Source organism: Dermochelys coriacea, chromosome 27 (genome assembly GCF_009764565.3).
Source record: "Dermochelys coriacea isolate rDerCor1 chromosome 27, rDerCor1.pri.v4, whole genome shotgun sequence".
NCBI lineage: Eukaryota > Metazoa > Chordata > Testudines > Dermochelyidae > Dermochelys > Dermochelys coriacea.
The window spans coordinates 3789922-3814538 of record NC_050094.1 but is presented as its reverse complement, the minus strand read 5'-3'; the positions used below and the strand labels follow the sequence as shown (position 1 = coordinate 3814538).

The 24617-nt window shown below is 61.4% G+C and overlaps 1 protein-coding gene across 1 annotated transcript in view; it reads left to right on the top strand.

Annotated features, from left to right (window-relative positions):
* LOC119848951 (alpha-2-macroglobulin-like protein 1) overlaps positions 1–24368 on the top strand; it is an 83173-nt gene extending 58805 nt beyond the window's left edge. Inside the window, exons 18-36 of the mRNA XM_038385410.1 lie at positions 5483–5639; positions 7614–7839; positions 8086–8212; positions 8779–8900; positions 9449–9500; positions 10090–10164; positions 10559–10735; positions 11210–11291; positions 11570–11726; positions 12950–13024; positions 14276–14432; positions 16592–16803; positions 17068–17283; positions 17427–17551; positions 20550–20640; positions 21061–21129; positions 21566–21668; positions 22398–22439; positions 22772–24368. Of these exons, the coding sequence (XP_038241338.1) occupies positions 5483–5639; positions 7614–7839; positions 8086–8212; positions 8779–8900; positions 9449–9500; positions 10090–10164; positions 10559–10735; positions 11210–11291; positions 11570–11726; positions 12950–13024; positions 14276–14432; positions 16592–16803; positions 17068–17283; positions 17427–17551; positions 20550–20640; positions 21061–21129; positions 21566–21668; positions 22398–22439; positions 22772–22806 (2300 nt within the window). The 3' untranslated portion in view covers positions 22807–24368. The remainder of the gene's footprint in view (positions 1–5482; positions 5640–7613; positions 7840–8085; positions 8213–8778; positions 8901–9448; positions 9501–10089; positions 10165–10558; positions 10736–11209; positions 11292–11569; positions 11727–12949; positions 13025–14275; positions 14433–16591; positions 16804–17067; positions 17284–17426; positions 17552–20549; positions 20641–21060; positions 21130–21565; positions 21669–22397; positions 22440–22771) is intronic.
* The last annotated feature ends 249 nt before the right edge of the window (positions 24369–24617 follow it).

The following is a 24617-nucleotide window of genomic DNA, read 5'->3' as shown; positions in this document are numbered from 1 at the left end:
CACCGTGGGGGGGCGGGGCGTTGGTGTGTGTGAGGGGCGGGCGTTGCCGTATGTTACGCCTTCGGGGGGGGGTCGTTGTTGTGTGTGAGGGGCGGGCGTTGCCGTGTCTCACGCCGTGGGGGGGAGCGGTGTTCGTGTGCGTGAGGGGCGGGCGTTGCCGTGTCTCACGCCGTGAGGGGGCGGGGCGTTGGTGTATGTGAGGGGCGGGCGTTGCCGTGTCTCACGCCGTGGGGGGGCGGGGCGTTGGTGTGTGTGAGGGGCGGGCGTTGCCGTGTCTCACGCCGTGGGGGGGCGGAGTGTTGGTGTGTGTGAGGGGCGGGCGTTGCCGTGTCTCACGCCGTGGGGGGGCGGGGCGTTGGTGTGTGTGAGGGGCGGGCGTTGCCGTGTCTCACGCCGTGGGTGGGAGCGGTGTTGGTGTGTGTGAGGGGCGGGCGTTGCCGTGTCTCACGCCGTGGGTGGGAGCGGTGTTGGTGTGTGTGAGGGGCGGGCGTTGCCGTGTCTCACGCCGTGGGGGCGGGTCGTTGGTGTGTGTGGGGAGACGGTGTTGTCGTATCTAACACCGTGGGGGGGCGGGGCGTTGGTGTGTGTGAGGGGCGGGCGTTGCCGTGTCTTACGCCTTCGGGGGGGGGGTCATTGTTGTGTGTGAGGGGCGGGCGTTGCCGTGTCTCACGCCGTGGGGGGGCGGGGCGTTGCTGTGCGTGAGGGGCGGGCGTTGCCGTGTCTCACGCCATGGGGGGGGCGGGGTGTTGGTGTGTGTGAGGGGCGGGCGTTGCCGTGTCTCACGCCGTGGGGGGGCGGGGCGTTGGTGTGTGTGAGGGGCGGGCGTTGCCGTGTCTCACGCCGTGGGGGGGTGGGGCGTTGGTGTGTGTGAGGGGCGGGCGTTTCCGTGTCTCACGCCGTGGGGGGGCGGGGCGTTGGTCTGTGTGAGGGGCGGGCGTTGCCGTGTCTCACGCCGTGGGGGGGCGGGGCGTTGGTGTGTGTGAGTGGCGGGCGTTGCCGTGTCTCACGCCGTGGGGGGGCGGGGCGTTGGTGTGTGTGAGTGGCGGGCGTTGCCGTGTCTCACGCCATGGGGGGGCGGGGCGTTGGTGTGTGTGAGGGGCGGGCGTTGCCGTGTCTCACGCCGTGGGGGGGCGGGGCGTTGGTGTGTGTGAGGGGCGGGCGTTGCCGTGTCTCACGCCGTGGGGGGGCGGGGTGTTGGTGTGTGTGAGGGGCGAGCGTAGCCGTGTCTCACGCCCTGGGTGGGAGCGGTGTTGGTCTGTGTGAGGGGCGGGCGTTGCCGTGTCTCACGCCGTGGGGGGGCGGGGCGTTGGTGTGTGTGAGGGGCGGGCGTTGCCGTGTCTCACGCCGTAGGGGGGCGGGACGTTGGTGTGCGATTGGGGCGGGCGTTGCCGTGTCTCACGCCGTGGGGGGGCGGGGCGTTGCTGTGCGGGAGGGGCGGGCGTTGCCGTGTCTCACGCCGTGGGGGGGCGGGGCGTTGGTGTGTGTGAGGGGCGGGCGTTGCCGTGTCTCACGCCGTGGGGGGGCGGGGCGTTGGTGTGTGTGAGTGGCGGGCGTTGCCGTGGCTCACGCCGTGGGGGGGCGGGGCGTTGGTGTGTGTGAGGGGCGGGCGTTGCCGTGTCTCACGCCGTGGGGGGGCGGGGCGTTGGTGTGTGTGAGGGGCGGGCGTTGCCGTGTCTCACGCCGTGGGGGGGCAGGGCGTTGGTGTGTGTGAGGGGCGGGCGTTGCCGTGTCTCACGCTGTGGGGGTGCGGGACGTTGGTGTGCGATTGGGGCGGGCGTTGCCGTGTCTCACGCCGTGGGGGGGCGGGGCGTTGCTGTGCGGGAGGGGCGGGCGTTGCCGTGTCTCACGCCGTGGGGGGGCGGGGCGTTGGTGTGTGTGAGGGGCGGGCGTTGCCGTGTCTCACGCCGTGGGGGGGCGGGGCGTTGGTGTGTGTGAGGGGCGGGCGTTGCCGTGTCTTACGCCTTCGGGGGGGGGGTCGTTGTTGTGTGTGAGGGGCGGGCGCTGCCGTGTCTCACGCCGTGGGGGGGCGGGGCGTTGCTGTGCGTGAGGGGCGGGCGTTGCCGTGTCTCACGCCATGGGGGGGCGGGGTGTTGGTGTGTGTGAGGGGCGGGCGTTGCCGTGTCTCACGCCGTGGGGGGGCGGGGCGTTGGTGTGTGTGAGGGGCGGGCGTTGCCGTGTCTCACGCCGTGGGGGGGTGGGGCGTTGGTGTGTGTGAGTGGCGGGCGTTGCCGTGTCTCACGCCGTGGGGGGGCGGGGCGTTGGTGTGTGTGAGTGGCGGGCGTTGCCGTGTCTCACGCCATGGGGGGGCGGGGCGTTGGTGTGTGTGAGGGGCGGGCGTTGCCGTGTCTCACGCCGTGGGGGGGCGGGGCGTTGGTGTGTGTGAGGGGCGGGCGTTGCCGTGTCTCACGCCGTGGGGGGGCGGGGTGTTGGTGTGTGTGAGGGGCGAGCGTAGCCGTGTCTCACGCCCTGGGTGGGAGCGGTGTTGGTCTGTGTAAGGGGCGGGCGTTGCCGTGTCTCACGCCGTGGGGGGGCGGGGCGTTGGTGTGTGTGAGGGGCGGGCGTTGCCGTGTCTCACGCCGTGGGGGGGCGGGGCGTTGGTGTGTGTGAGTGGCGGGCGTTGCCGTGGCTCACGCCGTGGGGGGGCGGGGCGTTGGTGTGTGTGAGGGGCGGGCGTTGCCGTGTCTCACGCCGTGGGGGGGCGGGGCGTTGCTGTGCGTGAGGGGCGGGCGTTGCCGTGTCTCACGCCATGGGGGGGCGGGGTGTTGGTGTGTGTGAGGGGCGGGCGTTGCCGTGTCTCACGCCGTGGGGGGGCGGGGCGTTGGTGTGCGTGAGTGGCGGGCGTTGCCGTGTCTCACGCCGTGGGGGGGCGGGGCGTTGCTGTGCGTGAGGGGCGGGCGTTGCCGTGTCTCACGCCGTGGGGGGGCGGGGCGTTGGTGTGTGTGAGGGGCGGGCGTTGCCGTGTCTCACGCCGTGGGGGGGCGGGACGTTGGTGTGCGATTGGGGCGGGCGTTGCCGTGTCTCACGCCGTAGGTGGGAGTGGTGTTGGTGTGTGTGAGGGGCGGGCGTTGCCGTGTCTCACGCCGTGGGGGGGCGGGGCGTTGCTGTGCGGGAGGGGCGGGCGTTGCCGTGTCTCACGCCGTGGGGGGGCGGGACGTTGGTGTGCGATTGGGGCGGGCGTTGCCGTGTCTCACGCCGTGGGGGGGCGGGGCGTTGGTGTGTGTGAGGGGCGGGCGTTGCCGTGTCTCACGCCGTGGGGGGGGCGGGGCGTTGGTGTGTGTGAGGGGCGGGCGTTGCCGTGTCTCACGCCGTGGGGGGGCGGGACGTTGGTGTGCGATTGGGGCGGGCGTTGCCGTGTCTCACGCCGTAGGTGGGAGTGGTGTTGCTGTGTGTGAGGGGCGAGCGTAGCCGTGTCTCACGCCGTGGGGGGGCGGGACGTTGGTGTGCGATTGGGGCGGGCGTTGCCGTGTCTCACGCCGTGGGGGGGCGGGACGTTGGTGTGCGATTGGGGCGGGCGTTTCCGTGTCTCACGCCATGGGGGGCCGGGACGTTGGTGTGCGATTGGGGCGGGCGTTGCCGTGTCTCACGCCGTGGGGGGGCGGGGCGTTGCTGTGCGGGAGGGGCGGGTGTTGCCGTTTCTCACGCCGTGGGGGGGCGGGACGTTGGTGTGCGATTGGGGCGGGCGTTGCCGTGTCTCACGCCGTAGGTGGGAGTGGTGTTGCTGTGTGTGAGGGGCGAGCGTAGCCGTGTCTCACGCCGTGGGGGGGCGGGGCGTTGGTGTGTGTGAGGGGCGAGCGTAGCCGTGTCTCACGCCGTGGGGGGCCGGGACGTTGGTGTGCGATTGGGGCGGGCGTTGCCGTGTCTCACGCCGTGGGGGGGCGGGGCGTTGGTGTGTGTGAGGGGCGAGCGTAGCCGTGTCTCACGCCGTGGGGGGGCGGGGCGTTGCTGTGCGGGAGGGGCGGGCGTTGCCGTGTCTCACGCCGTGGGGGGGCGGGGCGTTGGTGTGTGTGAGGGGCGGGCGTTGCCGTGTCTCACGCCGTGGGGGGGCGGGGCGTTGGTGTGTGTGAGGGGCGGGCGTTGCCGTGTCTCACGCCGTGGGGGGGCGGGGCGTTGGTGTGTGTGAGGGGCGGGCGTTGCCGTGTCTTACGCCTTCGGGGGGGGGGGTCGTTGTTGTGTGTGAGGGGCGGGCGTTGCCGTGTCTCACGCCGTGGGGGGGCGGGGCGTTGCTGTGCGTGAGGGGCGGGCGTTGCCGTGTCTCACGCCATGGGGGGGCGGGGTGTTGGTGTGTGTGAGGGGCGGGCGTTGCCGTGTCTCACGCCGTGGGGGGGCGGGGCGTTGGTGTGTGTGAGGGGCGAGCGTAGCCGTGTCTCACGCCGTGGGGGGGCGGGACGTTGGTGTGCGATTGGGGCGGGCGTTGCCGTGTCTCACGCCGTGGGGGGGCGGGGTGTTGGTGTGTGTGAGGGGCGGGCGTTGCCGTGTCTCACGCCGTGGGGGGGAGCGGTGTTGCTGTGTGTGAGGGGCGAGCGTAGCCGTGTCTCACGCCGTGGGGGGGCGGGGCGTTGCTGTGTGTGAGGGGCGAGCGTAGCCGTGTCTCACGCCGTGGGGGGCCGGGACGTTGGTGTGCGATTGGGGCGGGCGTTGCCGTGTCTCACGCCGTGGGGGGGCGGGGCGTTGCTGTGCGGGAGGGGCGGGCGTTGCCGTGTCTCACGCCGTGGGGGGCCGGGACGTTGGTGTGCGATTGGGGCGGGCGTTGCCGTGTCTCACGCTGTGGGGGGGCGGGACGTTGGTGTGCGATTGGGGCGGGCGTTGCCGTGTCTCACGCCGTAGGTGGGAGTGGTGTTGCTGTGTGTGAGGGGCGAGCGTAGCCGTGTCTCACGCCGTGGGGGGGCGGGGCGTTGGTGTGTGTGAGGGGCGAGCGTAGCCGTGTCTCACGCCGTGGGGGGCCGGGACGTTGGTGTGCGATTGGGGCGGGCGTTGCCGTGTCTCACGCCGTGGGGGGGCGGGGCGTTGGTGTGTGTGAGGGGCGAGCGTAGCCGTGTCTCACGCCGTGGGGGGCCGGGACGTTGGTGTGCGATTGGGGCGGGCGTTGCCGTGTCTCACGCCGTGGGGGGCGGGGCGTTGGTGTGTGTGAGGGGCGAGCGTAGCCGTGTCTCACGCCGTGGGGGGGCGGGACGTTGGTGTGCGATTGGGGCGGGCGTTGCCGTGTCTCACGCCGTGGGGGGGCGGGGCGTTGCTGTGCGGGAGGGGCGGGCGTTGCCGTGTCTCACGCCGTGGGGAGGAGGGCTCTTGGTGGGGGTGAATGTGGAGGGGGGCAGTGTGCCTAGTGGTGTTTTGTGACGGGGAGGGGCATTGTTGCAGGTGGCAGGGTTGGGGTGGGGGAAAGGCCTCTGTGCCCGTAGAGATGCGGGCGGGGAAGGGCCTGGATGTGCCTGAAGCTGCCTGTGTGCGGTGACAAGCCTTGCTCCTCCCTGTCGCACTTTTCTAGACTCTTCGTATAAAGGCGGGATTTCGAGGGAGAACCTACGCGTCGGACATGGGGGATTAGGTAACGCCCTGCCTGAGCCAGAGCCCAGCGCCGAGTCGGAGCCAGCGCCACGTGCCTACTTCCCAGAGACGTGGCTGTGGGACCTGGTCCCCGTGGGGTGAGTGAGGAGCTCCTGCAGACCTTCCCTATGGAGCAGCCTCCATGCCTGGCCCTCTAAAGCAGTGGTCCCCAAACTTTTGAAGGTTGTGCCCCCTCTTCCCCTTGCCCCCACTCTGGAGCTGGGATCAGGAGTGGGGCCGCGCTCCAGGGAGTGGGAGCTGCAAACGGGGGTAAGGGGGCTGAGGCTGAGGCTGCAGCTGGGGGTGGGGCTGGGGCCAGGAGCAGGGCCAGGGCCAGAGCTGTGGCCAGGGGCTGAGGCTGCGGGTGGAGGCAGGCAGCCAGGCCTGCAGCCAGGTGCGACTCTGCTCCTGGCCTCACCCCTGCACCCACCCTCCACCCCGGGCTGGGAACAAAGCGGTGGCCAGGGCGCCAAGGCTGAGGGCGGGGCTGGGGTCCGCAGCTAGGGGTGGCAGCCAGGTCCCTCAGCCGGGTGCAGAGCCGTGCCGAGGCTGGTGGCGGGGCTGGAAGAGAGCTGGGTGTGGGACAGGGCTGATGGTGCTCCCCCACTCCCATGGGGGCTGGCCTGGGCCAGCCGCACCCCTCCTCCCCCAAACATTCCTCCATGCCCCCTTAGGGGGGTGGGCCCCACAGCTTTGGGACCTCTGCTCTAAACACTTCCCTTGCTGCTTCTGTGCTGAATCCAAATATCCTGAGTTAACCCCAGATAAGGGCTCCAGACAACAGGGACAGAGAAGGAGCAGTGGGATACAAAGACTGGCACACCTGAGGAAGGGGGGCAGCGATGGCATTGCATCACATTTCTGGCCTCCACATTCCTAGGGCACACTGAAGGGAGATTCAGCCCCCCGCTTGGAGGAGACACACCTTTGTGCTAGCCAGCAAACACACTTCCATGCTGACTTAGGGCTGCTTTAAGCCCTCTGTGTGCTCCTGTAGTAGCCCAAAGGGGCCTTATCAAGGGCAGAACTGAGTCCTGTGTCTAAGCTTGGCAGAATTCAAATTTAATTTTTTATAATTATAATTTTGATAGATAATATCGCTGTTTATTTTTAAGCTTTTTTTTTTTCAATTTTTATCAATTTAAATGTTCACAGTTGCACAGAATTATGGGTTTTAAGCAATGATTTTATTTTATCTTTAGCTGTTTGAATTTTCACATTTGCAGAAAATGATGGGAGGTCAGACAACAGGGCAGGCCAGACAGCAATCATTTAATGACAATAGACGTTGGTAGTGGCTTTCACTTGGAGGCCAGCAGGCCTAGTGGACAGGTCATGGCTCAACAGTTTTTCCTACCCCGAAAGTCCTGAGATGGGCTTCTCTGATGGTGCCAAGCCGTCAAACAGTGGTACATTGTTCCCCAAATGAATGGGCAGAGGGGAAGGCAGTGGGACCAGGCCCTCCCTTTTCACCAGGTCCTGGCCCAGTGCACAAGGGCTCTCTTCCTAGCATACCTGACCAGTCTTCTATCAGTTACATCTGCTTTTGACCTCCCTGCTTTCTCTTCAGCTTGGTTGCAAGCTGCTAGCTATCCCCTGCTAGCGGGGAGTTACCAATCAGTCCCAGCAGCTCAGTTGGTCCAATAAGTGATCCCCAGCCCCCCTCCTAGTGTTCAGTTATTCTCCCTCATCCACCTGCTCTGCTATTAAGGACTTGGGGGGCGGGGGTTAGACTGCTGTTCATCTGGAACCTCACCTTCAACCTTGCCACCTTGGGTGACTCTGCCACGAGGATGAGACTCCTGACAGCATTGCTCTCAGGATCATGGGAACACTCATGCCGCGCCAGCACATCAAAGTCACAATTCTCTGGGACGGGGACATGAATTTGGAGGATGCCTGTGTGTAAATTCTTTTAATGTGGAGACACCATTGTACACAAGGGACACTCCCTGGGATTCGATATTACTGTGCAACATACAGCTGCCATCCAGAGGCTGAGGTGGGAGGACAGACAGAGAAACCTGAGTTGCACGTTTGTCTAAAATTGCTTTGTGTCTGTCCCGGCCCAGTGAGGGTGGCTCCAAGGACGTCCCACTCTCGGTGCCTGACACCATCACGGAGTGGAAAGCTGGGATGTTCTGCACGGCAGAGGTGGGCTTTGGGCTCTCCCCCACGGCCACCTTCACGGCCTTCAAACCCTTCTTTGTGGAGCTGGCCTTGCCGTACTCCGTGATCCGGGGAGAGGCCTTCGCCGTGAAGGCCACCGTCTTCAACTACCTGCAGCAGTGCATCAAGGTGAGCGCCGCCCGGGGCTGAGCTGCTGGGGCCGGTGACCTGGGGAGCTGGGCAGTGGTGCAAGCTGGCAAGTGGCACTGGCAGTCACCGTCTGTGACCTGGATGCCCCACAGTAACCCTGTGACCACTGGGGTCAACACATCACAGTGAGTGGGACCTGGCCTGATCCCCAGAGGGGCCACCTCTTGGGCTGGAGCTGGCGCATCCCCCACAGCCCTAAGGGGGCTCTCATGTTGGGCCCCACAGGTGCGGCTGACACTGGCGGAGTCTGCGCAGTTCCAGGTGCAGGCAAGTGAGGACGGCGCCTACACCAGCTGCCTCTGTGCAGACGAAGGGAAAACCTTCCAGTGGGAGGTGACGGCGAGCAGCCTGGGTAAGGGGCGCTGGGGGCTCTGTGCCGGAGGGGAGGAGCAGGGAAGGGGAGAGGGGCTCTGCACAGTGGGGGGCAGAGAGCCTTCTCGAGGGGTGTTGGAGCCTTCACACAAGGGAGGCAGGGAGGGGCCTTTGGAGGCTCTCCATGGGGGGACAGACGGGTAAGGGGCATTGGAGGCTCTGTTCTCGGAGTGAGAAGGAGGGCGCCGGACAGGGTCGCTGAGGGCGTGGTGCAAGGGGAGGGAATAAGAAGAGCTGCTGGATTGAAGGGGCTGAGAGGACATCCCAACAGTGAAACCCCTTACAGCCTGCTTGCCATTTCCCACAGTCACCACTTCCCTCCGTCCTTTCCTTCCCCTCTGGCCTTCTCTTCCTTTTCTCCCCCATTCTCTCTCTCTCCATTTTCTTTCTTTTTCTGCTTTTCTCTCCCTTCTTCACCACCCTACTCCTTCAAGTATCCTCCTGCCCTCAGACCCGGAGTTCTCTCTGCTTCAACCCGGGGTTCTGTCTCCCTCGGGCAGGGGCGTTGGTCTGTCTAACAGGGGCATCTCACGCCTTGTTCGGCAGGAGAGGTGAACTTCACCATCAGCACCGAGGCTCTGCGCACAGAGGAGCTGTGCGGCAACGAACTGGCCGTGGTGCCGGTCCAGGGGCGAGTGGACACCGTGATAAAGCCCCTGCTGGTCCAGGTCAGTGTCTGGTCAGGGCCTCTGGGCAGAGCACAGATCCCGTGCCTGGGTCTCACCCCCTGGTAGCCGTGGGCCAAGTCTGCACTTGTGACTGTTCTTTGTCCTGCCACAGAAAATAATGTCCCAGCACTACGCCGTCCATGTCCCGGACCCTGACCTGCACAGCCCCGTCACACGGCCCCATCACAGCGAGATCAGGGAGCTGGCAGGAGAGTCCTGGGGCATACAGAGGCAGGGGTTAGCCCCAAGGGGGGTGGCTGAGTGTGACACACGGGAGGGCTCGACGGGAGGGAACTAGCAGAAGGAAGTGCCGCGCTGAAGAGGAGAAAGCGGCAAGATCTGCTGGGCTGGGAACCGTCTCCCCAAGGAAGGGACGGGAGCCCCATCGCTGTGGTGCTGGCAGCTGGATGTGCCTGAGCCCCACAGCATGGGCTGTAGGGGATGATCCTGCCCTGGCTACGGGCACTGGCTGACCTAGCAGGCCCTGTCAGGCTATGACGTGCACGGTCCCTCATCCTGACCTTCTGTCTGATGCTCCTTCCCATCAGCCGGGGGGGATCCTGGAGGAGAAGGCGCACAGCTCCCTGCTCTGCCAGGAAGGTAGGATCCCAGCGCCTATCCGGGGGTCAGTGGGTGTCACTAACGCAGGGAGATGCCCGAGCCATCTCTTGGCTGTGGCACGTCAGTGATGGATGGCTGGAAGGCTCAGCTCAGGGCTCAGGAGCTGCCAGGCCGGACCGGACCAGGAGGCATCCAGACCAATGTCTGGCCTGGGACAGGGTCCAGGCCCAGCTGCCTGGGGAAGATGCACCCCGCAGTGGGCAGTTATGGACCTGTCTGCCATGGGCCGAAGGTTCGAGCACATCCGGCTCCTGCTCCTGAGTCTCACTGGACCCCTGTTACGCCAGCTCCTCTCCCCTTCAACCTGGCCCCCGTGTGTATGCTGCTCCCTGCAGACCTCGTCACACCAGCTCTCTGGGGCCAGGAGAAGGACCAAGTCCCACAGGCAGGACCCCACACTGTGAACCCCCAGTCCTCACCCTCAAGGGCACGTTTGTGCCATGGTGGGGGGAGTTTGGGATTGAGAAGGGGCTGTGACTGGGCGAGAGGTGAGGAATGCAATGGCTGGAGGCAGGGGCAGGTTCCCAAGAGACCTTTAACTGTGTGTCTTCGCCTTCATGTTACGCAGCATCCGAAGAAATCTCCTTGCAGCTGCCTGCGAATGTCCTGGCGGGGTCCGAGCGGGCCCACGTGACTGTCCTGGGTAAGGAATTCCCATGCCCCCTCCCTGTCAGGGCACGGTGCCCTTTTCCAACCAGCCCGTCTGATCAGAGAGGCTGGGGCATCACGGATGGAAAAGACCAATGAGGTCTAGTGGGTGCCTGGGGTCGGGGGCAGGACTGGTCCCTGCAGTCTGTGCTCCAGGGCCTCATCCCCAGCAAGGGGCAATAGACTCTTGTGGTGATGCCATGAAGCTGTGCCAGGGCATTGTCATCTTGGCCATTCAGCCCCACATATCCACGTAACCCCACCAGATCGGAATTGAACTGGGGGCTCTGGGCCCCCATGAGCCAGGGCTCCACAGACATGGTGCTAGGGACAGGGCAGCTGTTTTGCAGCCTGGTAATTTTCTGCTCCCCCGACTCCCTTGGTGCCAGGAGACATAATGGGCACGGCTCTGCAGAACATAGACCGCCTGTTGGCCATGCCCTACGGCTGCGGAGAGCAGAACATGGTCCGGTTCGCTCCCAACATCTACATCCAGCAGTACCTGGAGAAGAGCGGGCAGCTGAGCCCGGAGATCAAACACAAGGCCCAGGGATTCCTCCAGAGCGGTGAGTGTCCTCCCGCCCCTGCGCTCCCAGAGCATGGCGGAGCCATGTGAGGGACGTCTCCATGCCACCTTTGGGGCCCGGGATCCAATCCAGCCCCAGATCAGCATCCTGGCTGGCTCTGGGGGCTAGGGAATGTGATCCTTGGCCTTTCATATCTGGGGCACCAATTCCAAGCCCTAGGTCATAAGGACTGTTTGACTCACGGTTCAGGGAATGGGAGAGGAGCCCTTTCCCCTCTAGGGGGCGCTGGTTGGGATCTAGCCCCAGGTCGGGCACTGGTGGGTTTTGGGGGATAAGGGCACTATTCAGCCTTAACTCCATTCCCCTATTCAAACCTACCCCTGGAATCTTTGAGTCTCAGGGTCGTGGGGGAGGGGAGGGCTAGCGGGCCCCATGGGGCACAGGCTGGGGGTGGATTCTAGCCCCTGGGGGTGAGCGGATGCAGGACTCGCTGTCTCTCTCCTGTCCCCGCAGGCTACCAGCGCGAGCTGCTGTATAAGCACAACGATGGCTCTTACAGCGCCTTTGGGGAGAGCGACGCCGTGGGCAACACCTGGTGAGGGGCCGCACAGCGGGCGAGTCAGGACTCTGGGTGGGCAGGACCTACCGGGCTGCAGCCTGACCCCCAGGCCCACTGCTATTCCAGTCCTGCTCCCCACACAGCTCTGCCCCACTTACTCACTCCAAATGCCCCCCATTCCTGTCCTGGGCTCCCCTGACAGCTCTGCTCACCTCTGACAATGCTGACCGCCAACCCCATCCCCCACGCACCTCCCTCCTGGCCTGCAGCATCACCGGCAGAGTGTCCCTCTAACGGGGTCTCTCCCTGCCCAGGCTGACGGCCTTTGTTCTCAAGTCCTTTGGCCAGGCCAGACCCTACATCTCCATCGACGAGAAGAACCTAGAGGATGCCCTAAGGTGGCTGCAGCGTCACCAGCTGAAGAGCGGCTGCTTCCGCAGTGTGGGGAAGCTGTTCAACAATGCCCTGCAGGTGGGAGGATAGGGGGATGGGGGAAGAGGGGACAAGTTGGGGAAGGGGATGGGGGCCCTTCATGGCAGCTGGTTGTTGTTACCCGGTTTGGTTTGGGGGATTTCCCTGGGTTTTTAGCAACGGCTGAATGGCTTGAATGGCCGAGGCAGCAGGTTATTGCACCGAACAAGGGAGCAGCCCTGGCCCAACCACCCCTGGCTCCTGTACAACCCAGTCTCCCTGCAGGCACTGAGCAGACCCTGCACTCATTGCATAGCATGGAGAGCCTGATGGGCAGGACCCAGCCCAGCCCTGAAGTCATGTGACTCCCACAACTCCCCATGTGGCTCAGTCAGAAGGGCGGCTGCAGTGCATCATGGGAGATGTAATCCAAAGGACCCCAAATCCATGGGGGAACGGGGGCACAAGGCTGGTGCAGCTGAATGTTGAACCGGTTTGCTGTGGAAGGTTTCGGTTCAGGTTGCCAACCCGAGAGGCTGCGATTTGGGCCCCACCGACCCACAGCAGAATATTGCCTTTCCATTTTCCCAACAGAAATCAAAATGTTTTAGCAAAGTAACTTTTTCTCGCAAAGTTTTGGTTTTGTGGAAACTGCATCGTCTATGGAGAAATCATTTCAGCAGGAAATTCCCACCCAGCTCGAGTCACAGCCTAATTCCTGCCATTGCCCTGGAGTTTGCAGGGATCTGGGACAGTATGGGAGGGGCCGGGGCTGTACCCGGCCGTTTGGGAGCTAGAAGGAGACAAATCTTAATCAAACGCACGGGGGGACTATTTAATGAGCAGGAATTCGCCCAGCAAGGGGCGAATCCCTCAGCCTCTGCAGAAACAGCCCCTGGTCTTCACAGGAAATCTGGCACATGTCAGTTCAAACCACTTTACCAGCCTCTGATTCCAGGAGGGCTCCGATATGATTTTATACTGAAATTTTATACAGCCTTGACAATGGAGCAGCTACTGGCACTGCCTCTCCCTGTAACAAAGCTGTGGAACTCACTGCCACAGTGTGGCCTCCCTGACTTCTATGACTGGGGGCAGCTGCTCGGGACCCAGAGGGCCTGACAGGTCCCAGCAGGAGGCAGGACCCAAACCAGCCACTCGGAGCGCTGGAGCCGGTTTTGTTCTGGCCCAATGGGCTTGTGCTGGGCAGCGGCTCACCTGTTCCTGGCAAGGTGGCCCGCAGTTCGGTCTGAGCCGGCTCCCGGTGTCTCCATCCCCCTCAGGGTGGCGTGGTGGACGAGCTCTCTCTCTCGGCTTACATCACGGCAGCGCTGCTGGAGCTGGGGCAGCCGCTCACGGTGAGGCCAAGCCCTGCTGTCCCAGGGGAGGGGCAAACAGCCAGGGGGGAATGGAGTTTGTTGGTGACAGTGAGGGGGGAGTTAGTGCCAGGGAAGGGTTTGGGGTGGACGGGGGAGTCATGGGGGGTTGATACCAGGGAGGGACTTGGGGGGAGCCGGGGGAGTTGTGGGGGGGGTTGTACCAGGGAAGGGTTTGGGGTGAGACAGGGGAGCGCAGGGGTTGGTACCAGGGAAGGGTTTGGGGTGAGACGGGGGAGTTGGTGTGGGGATTTGGTGCCAGGGAAGGGTTTGGGTTGAGATGGGGGAGTCGTGGGGGGGGGGTTGGTGCCAGGGAAAGGTTTAGGGTGAGACGAGGGAGTTGTGGGGGGGTTGGTGCCAGGCAAGTGTTTGGGGTGAGACGGGGGAGTTGTGGGGGTGGTTGGTGCCAGGGAAGGGTTTGGGGTGAGACGGGGGAGTCGTGGGAGTTTGGTGCCAGGGAAGGGTTTGGGGTGAGACATGAGGGTGGTGGGGTGTTGGTGCCAGGGAAGGTTTTGGGGTGAGATGGGGGAGTTGTGGGTGGGTTGATGCCAGGGCAGGGTTTCGGTTGAGATGGGGGAGTTGTGGGGGGTTGGTACCAGGGAGGGATTTGGGGGGAGCCGGGGAGTTGTGATGGGATTGGTACCAGGGAAAGGTTTGGGGGGAGCCTGGGGAGTTGTGGGGGGGTTGGTGCCAGGGAAGGATTTGTGGTGAGATGGGGGAGTCATGGGGGATTTGTACCAGGGAGGGATTTGGGGTGAGATGGGGGGGTTGGTACCAGGGAGGGATTTGCTGTGAGATGGGGGAGTCGTGGGGGGGTTGGTACCAGGGAGGGATTTGGGGTGAGATGGGGGGGTTGGTACCAGGGAGGGATTTGGGGTGCTGTTGGGGGCCGTGGGGAGAGGGGTTGGTCCTGGGAAGCGGGTGAGGGAGAGATCGGGATGGGGACAGTGGAGTCAGGGCATCAGAAAGATGCAGCAGCTCAGTCAGTTCCTGGGTCCGGTTGCAACTCTGGCTCTGGGCATGGCTTGGGTGGGCTGTTTATAGATGGGCCCAGGGCACAGGTGGTGGTGGGGAGGGATGGGTCAGGGGAGGTGACAGATGCCTGCCTGGTGGAGCATTGTTAAGGCCCCATGGGGTGGTAGCCGGGGGACGTCCGCAGGCCCCAGGCGCAGGGTGTCTCCTCTGGCCGGCTCAGCCTGACGGGGAGTCTGTTCGGTGTCTCCCCCGTCCCAGGACCCCATGATGACCAGGGCCCTCCAGTGCCTCCGAGAGTCGAGCACCAGTGACCTCTACACGCAGGCGCTGCTGGCCTACGCCTTCGGGCTGGCGGGGAGCACGGAGCTGCGGGGCGCCCTTCTGCAGAGCCTGGCCCAGCACAGCGTCAGCGCCGGTACCGGCAGCACCTCGCTCTAGTGCTCTCCTCGCTGCCAGCCTCTCGACATGGCAGGGCCAGCTGCCCCCCACGGCTCTGCCCACCCAGGTGTCACCCCTGCCCTGGGGCCTTCTCAGCCTGGCAGGGGAGCTGGGTCTCCATGGCCCAGTCAGTCCGTGGTCTCTGCTGAGGCTGCCAGCGAGGGGCCGACACGCTGGGCTCTGTAATGGGGACACTTGTCCCCTCAGACCTGGAGTGAGATCGGTCCGTCATTTCCCAGAGCCCAGCGCACAGAGTGAAGGGGGACGAGTCTGGGTCGCTGCCAGGCTGTGGGGATCGGAGCTGAGAACCTAGAGGGGCAAAGCCCCATGTCTCGCCCAGCCCTGTAAAGCACCCGAGGCCAGGATCGTGATGGGGTCCAGTGGGCTCAGAGCCTGTGGCGCAGGGCCTTGTGTAGGCAGCTCCCAAGGGGAATGGGTTGTAACCAAGCCCTGGGGAGATGCTGCAGGATCCCAGCACCCATCCTGTGTTGGGGACATCCCAGCGGGGGAGTCCCTGCCCGAGTCTCTGCTTGGCCCAGCTAGTACTGAGAGGGGAACGGAGTGCACTGGGCTGGCAGCCGGCTAGGCCCTGCTGTCCCTGGGACAGGGGGTTGTACAGGGAAGGGGGTGTCTGGGTGCCCCTTTGTCTGCGGCATGTGCCCCCCATGGACCCATGGGAGGCTACTCATCCCCCAGCTCCAGTCCCCCTAGCCTTTCTCTGCACAAATGCCCTTGGGTTTGTGCCGCTCTCAGACCTGCCCCCGGTGTGAGCTATGCAGCCTGGGGTCAGCTCCCCATAGGGCAGGAGGTCCCATGGGAGGCCTGAGGCCCACTGGGACCATGGCTGGGGACACAGGAGGTGGTGCTGCCCCGCGTCGGTGCTGAGCTGAAGGAGCCCTCTGTGTGGTGCCTGGGATTCCCAAGCTGGGTCCCTCACACTCGTCATGAACACGCCCCAGTGATCTCTGTACGTCTCCTCGGCTCCATTCGAGCTCAGACTGAGCCGTGCTGGGAGCTGAGGCCTGGCGCGCTCGGTTCCTGATGGGCCCTGGGGAGACGTCCCCCCCCTGCATGGTCTGGGCAGCTCTGTCCTGTCTTGGCTCAGATGAAAAGTCCCTTCTCTCCAAGCCCTGGCGCGGCGGCTGGAGCTGGTCTGTGCCCGCAAGTTGTGTGTGTCGCCTCCTGCCCCGCCCCGAGGCGGGTAAGAAGTGCTGGGAGCAGTACCTGGGTCCTGCCCCAGAGAAAGGAGAGGTGGGGGCTCTGCTCCTGGGGGAGGGGCCGCCAGGCACTGGGGTAAAACAGCCCTTGGGTAACAGGACCCATCTGCGAGGTCCCTAGGACCCCTTGGACGGGGGTGATAACCCGATGTCAGCTCCAACCCCTGTCCTCCAGCTGGGTTGTGCTCCCCTCGTGCTCCCACCCCCAGGGGGCTGCACATTCACTCAGGGGCTCTCTGCCCCCCTCTAGCAGTGGCGGCACTAGGCATAAACCAGTTCTTGGAGCAGGGGCTGGGCAGGGAGGAGGCCTCTGGGTGCGACCCTGTCTGCACCATGCACCCCATCAGGGCTTCTCACCGGCTCCATTTGAGCTCAGACTGAGCTGTGCTCCTAGGGGCGCACCGAGGGCCCATTGGACACTGGCCTGAAACAGCCCTCGGGTGAAGGTCCCGTCTTCAAGGCCCCAGGGATCACTCAGGAGGGGGGTGTTAACCCAGCATCCGCTCTGCCCCATGCCCTTTGGCTGGGTCAGACTCTGGGCAGGGGCCCAAACTAACACAGGGGATCTCTGCCCCCCTCTAGTGGCTGCACCCCAGAGGCTTAGGGGTCGTCTGGATCCGGTGACCCACCTGGGCTCAGCTTTTAGCTCAGATACCAGCGGTTCAGGGGTTTCGAGCCAGCGGGCCAGGGTTCAATCCCTGCTGACGACCCACGCAGGGGCATCGTGTTACACTTGTGTAGCCCTCCTGTGCGCTCTGAATCAGCTGCCGTGTCCTGCCCCCGAGGTGGCTGCATTCAGTGAGGAGCAGGCGTCCCTCTGGCCTGGGAAGCCCCTGGGGCCCCTTTGGAAAGCAAACAGGTGACCCACTGTGTTGTAACTGCAGCCATGGGGCTGCACTTCCCTCGGCCCCTTTCCTAGGGGGACAGCTCCACTGGGAGAGGAAGGTGAAGGCCCTGCCCAGCCCCTATGGGAACCAGGCCCCGTCGGCGGAGGTGGAGATGACGGCGTACGTGCTCCTGGCCTATCTCTCCCTGCCCAATGTGTCTGCAGCCGACATGGCGACTGCCGCCCAGATTGTCCGCTGGCTCAGCAAGCAGCAGAACCCCTACGGGGGCTTTGCCTCCACACAGGTAACACCCCTGCCCTTGGGGCAAACCAGCGCCAGGGCCCTGGTGCAGGAAGGGGCCAGGAGCCCCCCGGGGGCTGCATCTCCACAGCTGAGCTGGGCCCTTCCTGGGAGAGGGAGTCCTGGGTGCAGAGCCCCCTGCCCTCAGGGGCCGGGAGCCGGGGTCCCGGTGTCAGCGCCCCGGCGGGTCCCGATGCTGCCGCAGTGAGTCTGAGCCGGGCTCCTCTCCCCAGAGCGTGACAGCAGCTCGGTGACTCTCCTTCCCCAGGACACGGTGGTGGCCCTGCAGGCCCTGGCCAAATACGCAGCCCTGACGTACAGCACGAGCGGGGCTGTGTCGGTGACAGTGAGCTCCCAAGCCGGGGCCCGGCAGCAATTCCACGTGGAGAACGCCAATCGGCTGGTGCTGCAGCGAGCGGCCCTGCAGGAGATCCCCGGGCAGTACACGGTGCGGGCCAGCGGCGAGGGCTGTGTCTTTGTGCAGGTGAGTGCAGGGGCCCCTGGGGACCAGCCGGCCCAGCGGTGACTGGCTGTGCCCTGGCACTGCCCCATGGCGCCGGGCTCTGGGCCCAGGCTCTGATCTGCTGATCAGCAGGCTCTGCCCCAACCCTCCTGCTTTCCTCCCAGCTGACTCTGCGCTACAACGTGCCGCCCCCAAAGAGCGCCGTGACCTTTGACCTGCGGGTGGAGACGGAGCCGAAGGAGTGCACCGAGAGCGCCAGATCCCACTTCAGCCTCGTCCTGCACGCCCGGTATGAGCCCCAGCCCCCCACCCATCTGAGTCTGAGCTCCCGGGGGCAGGGACAGGCCCCAGGCAGTGGGGAAATGGCCAGGGCAGAGCCACCCCACTGCATGGCTGGAATCACCGGGGGAGCCATCCTCTCACAGGCCTTGGGGCAGAGGCAGGGGGCCCCTTGAAATGTGCCAGGGACTAAAGAGCTGGTCCCAGGGCTGATCTAGAACACACAGTCGGCTCCCAAGACACTCCTGGGGCCAGGGCCCCTTGCCTGGGGAGCTCAGGGCTGGCTGGGGGCTAGTGGGGCTGTCATAACCATACAGCTAAGGGTAGCCTAAAATTCCTCCATTACCTGTAAAGGGTTAAGAAGCTCAAATAACATGGTTGGCACCTGACCAAAAGTACCAATGGAGAAAGAAGATAATTTAAAAGCTTGTGGGGGGGAGGCTTGGTTTGTGCTCTTTGTGTGTTTTCTCAGGAGGCACCAGGTCAGGCAGAAATCCATCTCCTCCAAACAATCCCGAAATGAGTCTCTAATCTTACAAAAAGTGTAAGTAACCAAGGTAAGGCGCATTAAGTTATCTTTTGTTTTAGCTTGTGAATTTTCCCTTCGCCAGAGGGAGGTGTATTCCTGTTTTTGTAATTTTGAAGTTGCCTAGAGGGAATTCCTCTGTATTGTAAATCTTTTGTTACCCTGTAAAGTTACCTTCCATCCTGATTTTACAGAGGTGATTCTTTTATCTTTTTTTTTTTTTTTAATAAAATTCTTCTTTTAATAACCTGATTGATTTTCAGTGTCCTTAAGACCTAGGGGTTTGGGTCTGTGCTCCCTTTCTAACCAATTGGTTGGGATATTATTTTCAAGCCTCCCCAGGAAAGCGGGTATAGGGGCTTGGGGGGATATTTTGGGGAAAATAGGGCTTCAAGTGACCCTTCCTGATTGTTTAAATCACTTGGTGGTGGCAGCAATACCAAGGGCAAGGAAGGAATTTGTGCCTTGGGGAAGATTTTAACTTAAGCTGGTAGAAATAAGCTTAGGTGGTCTTTCATGCGGGTCCCCAAATCTGTACCCGAGTTCAGAGTGGGGAGGGAACCCTGACATGGTGGCAGTGCGGAGGGATCATTTTGAATCAAAAGCACAGAGCTTAGGATTTTAAAAGGACAATTTTTTTTTTCCTTTTGGCTACTTGGAGAGCAGAGAGGTTTTTTTTAAAGGACTCCTTTTTTTTTTTTTTTTTTTTTTTTAAGCTGAGAGCAGCTGGAGTTTTTCTTTCTCTGCCTAAGGGCAGGGTAATTAACTTCCTGCAAGGGAATTCCCAAGTGTTTTTTTTTTTTTTTGTCTTTCTAGCTCTTGGGTTAGGCTAAGCTAAGCACATGAAGGCTAGGATGACAGAAAGTGAGGTCCAAAAGAAATTAGAATTAGCCAGATTGGAAGCTGAAGAGAGACAGAAAGAACATGAAAGACAGATGGCCTTTAGGTGCTTGGAGTTGGGGGAGGAGGAAAGAGGGAGGCAGCATGCTGAGAAGGAGATGGATTTCTGTCTGACCTGGTTCCTTTCTGCCTCCTGAGAAAACACATAAACAAAGAGCACAAACCAAGCCTTCCCCCACCCCCCCATCCCGATGTATCATGGTTACTAAGAACGGTTTGTCAAAGTCTGGGGCCCTGAGCACAGGGTCAGACATGATTGTTGCTTTAAGCTAGTTAAAAGCCTTCTGACGCTCTTCAGTTCATTGAACTGCATTTGGCTGGTTCTTTTTGGTCAGGTCTGTCAGTGGGGCGGTGATTTGGCTGTAGTGCGGTACAAATCGCCTGTAATATCCAGCCAAGCCTAAGAAGGATTGGACCTGTTTCTTTGACTTTGGGACAGGCCACTTTTGGATAGCATCCACTTTGGCCTGTAGGGGGTTGATAGTTCCTTGACCCACCTGGTGTCCAAGGTAAGTAAGTCACTCTGTTTAAGCTTATTTGACACTTTTTTAGCCTTAACAGTTAGTCCTGCCTCCCTTATGCGCTCGAAGACCTTCTGGAAATGCTCCAGGTGTTCTGCTCAGGAATCCGAAAATATAGCCACATCGTCAAGATAGGCGACTGCAGATTCTCCCAATCCCGCTAGGAGCCCATCTACAAGTTTCTGGAAGGTGGTGGGTGCATTCCACAGCCCGAAAGGGAGCACATTAAATTCATACAGCCCGACATGTGTGGTGAAGGCTGACCTTTCCTTGGCGGATTCATCTAGCGGTACCTGCCAGTACCCCTTGGTTAAGTCTAAGGTAGAGATGAACTGGGCCTGTCCCAGTTTCTCCAGTAGTTCATCTGTGTGTGGCATTGGATAGTTGTCTGGGCGAGTTACAGCATTTAGCTTATGGTAGTCCACGCAAAGGCGTATCTCCCCATCTGGTTTGGGAACTAGAACCACTGGAGATGCCCATGCACTGTTAGGGGGCGGATTACACCCACCTGTAGCATGTCCTGGATCTCCCGTTCTATAGCAATTTTGGCTTGAGGAGCAACCCGGTAAGGTTGGGCTCTAATTGGGTGAGCATTACCTGTGTCAATGGAGTAGTATGCCCGTTCGATCTGTCCTGGGGTGGCTGAGAACATGGGTGCGATCCTGGTGCACAGCTACTTGATCTGCTGGCGCTACATACACCCAAGGGTCATGGAGAGGTTCACCTCTTCCATGCCACCATCACTTTTTCCTTTGTAGTAGACACCTTCAAGCCACTCAACGTCATCTCCTCCCTGGGCTGCAAACTGAAAATCTTTTAATTCTCTGGAATAAAAGGGCTTTAGAGAATTAACATGATACACTTTAGGCTTTAGGTTTGACGTGGGGGATGCTTTGAGATAGTTAGCAGCTCCCAGATGCCCTGGCTCACAGCCCAGGGAAGACAGAGGGCATTAGAGACGCCGGCAGGTCTGAGAAGATGGGAGGCCTCCCCTCCCCCTCCATCCCCTGGGGTCTGTATCCAGAGCAAACCCCGACCTCAGCACACGGCTCCTGTTGCAGGTACAGCGGGGAGCGCTCAGTCACCAACATGGCCATCATCGAGGCCAAGCTACCCTCTGGCTACACCCCCGTCAAGAGCTCCCTGCGGCAGGTGAGCTTCCCAGGGAGGAGAACAGGCCGGGCCAGTCACAGCATGAAACCAGGGGCTGATCCATGGGGGGAGAGCCCAGACCCCCAGGAGAACACAGATTGCAGCTCTGACCCCCAGGGGGAGCTCCCCCTGCAGAGCTCTGCCCCCTGCAGCGGGTCACTGTGCAGCCCTGGGTCTCCCATCCAGTCACTGAGCAGGTCCTGACCCTGCTTAGCTCCCCCAGAACAGAACACCCATGTCTAGACTCTCACCCCTCCCCCAGCAGACACCCAGTGCTCAGCTGTGACTGACATGGGGGGTGGCAGCCAGGCCCCTCGGCCATGGGGGCGTTTGGTGCCCCATCCCAGTCCCCAGCAGAGCAGACACTCTGGCCCCAGCCCCTCCGTTCCTGGCTCAGCCGTTTCCTCCCTCTGCTCCTAGCTGGAGAAGCAGCGTTTGGTGAAGAGGCTGGAGGTGCAGAACGACCAGGTGACGCTCTATCTGGACCAGGTGAGTGCAGGTGGCTCGGGGCTCCAGGGGGGCCTGGTGTGAACGGGGAGGCCATGTCCTGCCCTGGCTCCACCCCTATTACAGTTGCTCTCGTGGGCTCTGTGTCACACACCTGGCGTGGGGTCACTGAAATCCAAGTGAAATCCATAAAGGATGGGGAGATGGGACCAGACTCAGCTAAACCCCAGGGAGGGCCGTGAACTGAGTGACGGGGAGCTCAGGGTTGTGGAGGCTGGAGCTGGCCCTGAGTGTGATGAAAGGGGTCACATTTTGCAGGGGGGTGGAACAGGGATTCGGGGGGAGCATTTTCTCACTGCTCCAGGCCGCAGGGGCAGAAGGAAGTGGGTTGGGCTAGTCCGAGCCTCGGGGAGGAGGGGGTGAGAGCTGCCAGTGCAGATGTTCAGCCCAGGCGCTCGCTCTGTCGCTCTCTTGGTAGCTGACGAAGGAGGCGGCGAGTTTCACCTTCTCCCTGGAGCAGGATTTCCCTGTGAAGAATCTCAGAGCAGCCCCAGTGAGGCTGTACGATTACTATGAGACAGGTGAGTCCCACCCTAGTAGAGCTGTTCCCGTGGGCCCCATGGTGCCGTCTGTGGCTGCAGAGGGGGTGTCCTGTCCTGGCTCCACCCCAATGCTCTGTGGCATAGTCAGTGGCTGGGTGGGCGTGTCCTGTGCTGGCTCCACCCCCATTACAGCTGTTCTCGTGGGCTCTGTGTCACACTCAGGGCGTGGGATCACTGAAATCTCCCCAGGTTCCAAGTGCCCCATTCCCATAAATCCCACTCAGGTCAGAGCCTTCCCGGGCTCGATCTTTGGGGTAGGCTCACTGCGAGGGACACAGGAGCCGTGTGCTCATCGGGCTAGTGTGGAGGGTGTGGCTGGTGTAACTGGGGCCGTCCCAGCAGGAGCAGCCGAGTCCTGCCCCTTCAGCATCCCCCACATTTACCCTGCCATCCAGCTCCTCAGATGCCCCCAGAACCCTTTGTGCTGGGCCCAGGAGCTGGCAGGATGGTTTCCATGAGCGTTTTGAGGGGTGACTCAGTGGTGATTGCTGGGCCTGTCTGACTCACTTGGAGATGGGGGATGGGGGAGAGTGTACAGCCCCACTCAGACAGCTGGGGGCGACCTCCCACTCCCTTCTAGGAGTTAGACCTACAGGAGGGATCCCCTGGCGCTGGGGTAACAGACTCTGCCTGGGTGGGATTAGGGAAGGGGGTTCACATCCCCCCATTGGGTCTCTCCTCCATTCCTTACATCCCTTGCTGTTGCAGGTGAACACACAGAGGCTGAGTACAGCGCCCCCTGCGGCTCAGGTAGGTGTGATGCACCCACACAACTCCAATCCCTACAGCTTTATGGGTGGGGCGAGTCCATGGGCTGGAGAGGTCTGTGTGTGTTGTAGATGGCAAAGGAAGGGAGATGGGAGCATGGAACCCACCATGTGTGTGGGGGGAGAGACATCTGGGGGGAAGGGTTTATGTGGGGCACAAGGAAATCTCTCTTGAGGGAGGGGGGGTGACTCTGAGGGGAGAGTCTTTGTGGGGGTTGGGAGAGTTCTGGAGGGTCCATGTCTACAGGTGTCTGCCAGGTGTGTGTGGGGGGGTTGATTTTGATCCTGTCAGGGAATGTTTGTGTTTGTTTAAAGCCCCTGATGTCGACACGATGGAAAATTCCCGCTGAAGCCCCTGCCCCTGCTGGGCAGCCCCCTCCCATCCCATCCCGAGAGCGCCGCACCAGCAGCCAGACTCCTCAGGATCGGGGTGGTATGGACAAGCCTCATCTCATCTGTTGCTCTTCCCCGTACCAGCTGCCCTATCCCCCTTAGCACCTTCTTCAGCCAATGCCTCCCCGTTCGCTCTGCAAACATCCCACCGCCTGTCCCATCTCATCCTCCAGACCGGATCCCAGCTGTCTGTCACACGCAGGGACCAGTGGCTGCAGTGGGGACCCCTGGGGTTTGCTGCCATCCTGCCTGGAGCAGCAGGTTCAGTGTAAAACAAAATACAAAAACCCACCTCTTTGTGAGGCTGTTTTGTCTCTTTGTGCCTGCCCTGCTGCTGCTCCTCGCACGGCTCCTGTGGATCCTTAGAGCAGCCAGATCCTGGGACCGTGGCTCTGTCCCCTTCCCCAGCCCTTCGGTCATTGCTGTGGGGTTTGACTTTAACCCTGGGGAGGACAGCGTCAGCAACAGCCCCTCGGGTTCCAGCCCCGGCTGGCAGAGCTGCTCTCATTACACACGTCTACATGAAAGTGAACCAATTCAACTGAAGTTTAGTTTTTAAACCAGTTTACTTACACCAGTGAAAACCTCAGTGCAGGTGCATTTATTGTGGTGTGAAGGAGGGTTATTTTAGTTTAGGTTCAATCAATTAGGAATTGAAGTTAAATCAGAATCTACTCTTCTCTCAGACTGACAGAAGCACCTCTACCGGCTTGCATGGGTTGAACTAAATTGATTTTAAAAGCCAAGGCCCAAGAGAGGGAGGAATAGCGTGTCTGACTCCTTACCACTCTTGCTGTTTTGTTTGTGTTTTGTTACCATCTGTTTAATTCCGTGGACCAATGAACATTGTGGGGAAAGGCGATCTCTGTGAAAGGTCTATCCCCAGTCAAGCAAGGTGTGAGAGACCCAGCCAGTCTTCCAGAGACCCCAGGGCAGACCAGAGTTGACATTCCTGATACTTACAGGGTAAATAGGATGCAAGAAAAATAAATTCATAGACCGTGCAGACCCTCCCTATCCATCGTAAAGAATCAAGAACTCTTAGTGGGTCCACTTTAAAAGCAGGAAGCTCATTTTCCTTTATGCAGATATTAAAGGCACCTGATTCAGTTTGTAGCTGCAGGGGCTTTCCCCAGGGCCAGAGTGTGAAAGATTCACCAAAGAGTCAAGATTACAAGCTCAGTCTCAATTGGAAAGGATGGCACAAATACATCCCAGAGGGCTGCATGTGCCTGTCTAAGGGGGAAAGAGAACTGGACTTTAATATTTGGGGAATAGGATGTGCTCCCATATTGAAAGACGATATTGTCCTGTGTACAGCCAGGGGGCAATCACAAAAAGGCATTTCTCCTTCTCTTTGCCTGGGCCTGGCTTCTGTAAGGATAATGTTACACTAACAGAGCCGGTGGTATGTAATTCCTGTTGCCTGTGACATTTGTAGGGGGAGCTAGTAGCAGCCCCTCTATTTAGGCTGCCTGACCCTTTCCATGATAAAATTGTCTCGCAGGCTTTTCTTTGAGATGTTCTCACCCCGCCATTGTTTGCTGTGGGTCTTTGATATTCAGCTCTCAGACTGGAGAATTGGCTTTTCTTTGTGCCATCAGATTCCATTCAGATATTGCATAGATAGGAACCCCAGGGTTTCTACCTCTTTTTCATTTGTGTACCCCTAAAACATTTCCAATGGAGGTGCTGACCACCTTGGAAAGCTTAGACAGAGTTTGCGGACTCCCAGGGGGCTGCAGACCACAGGCTGAAAACCACTGTT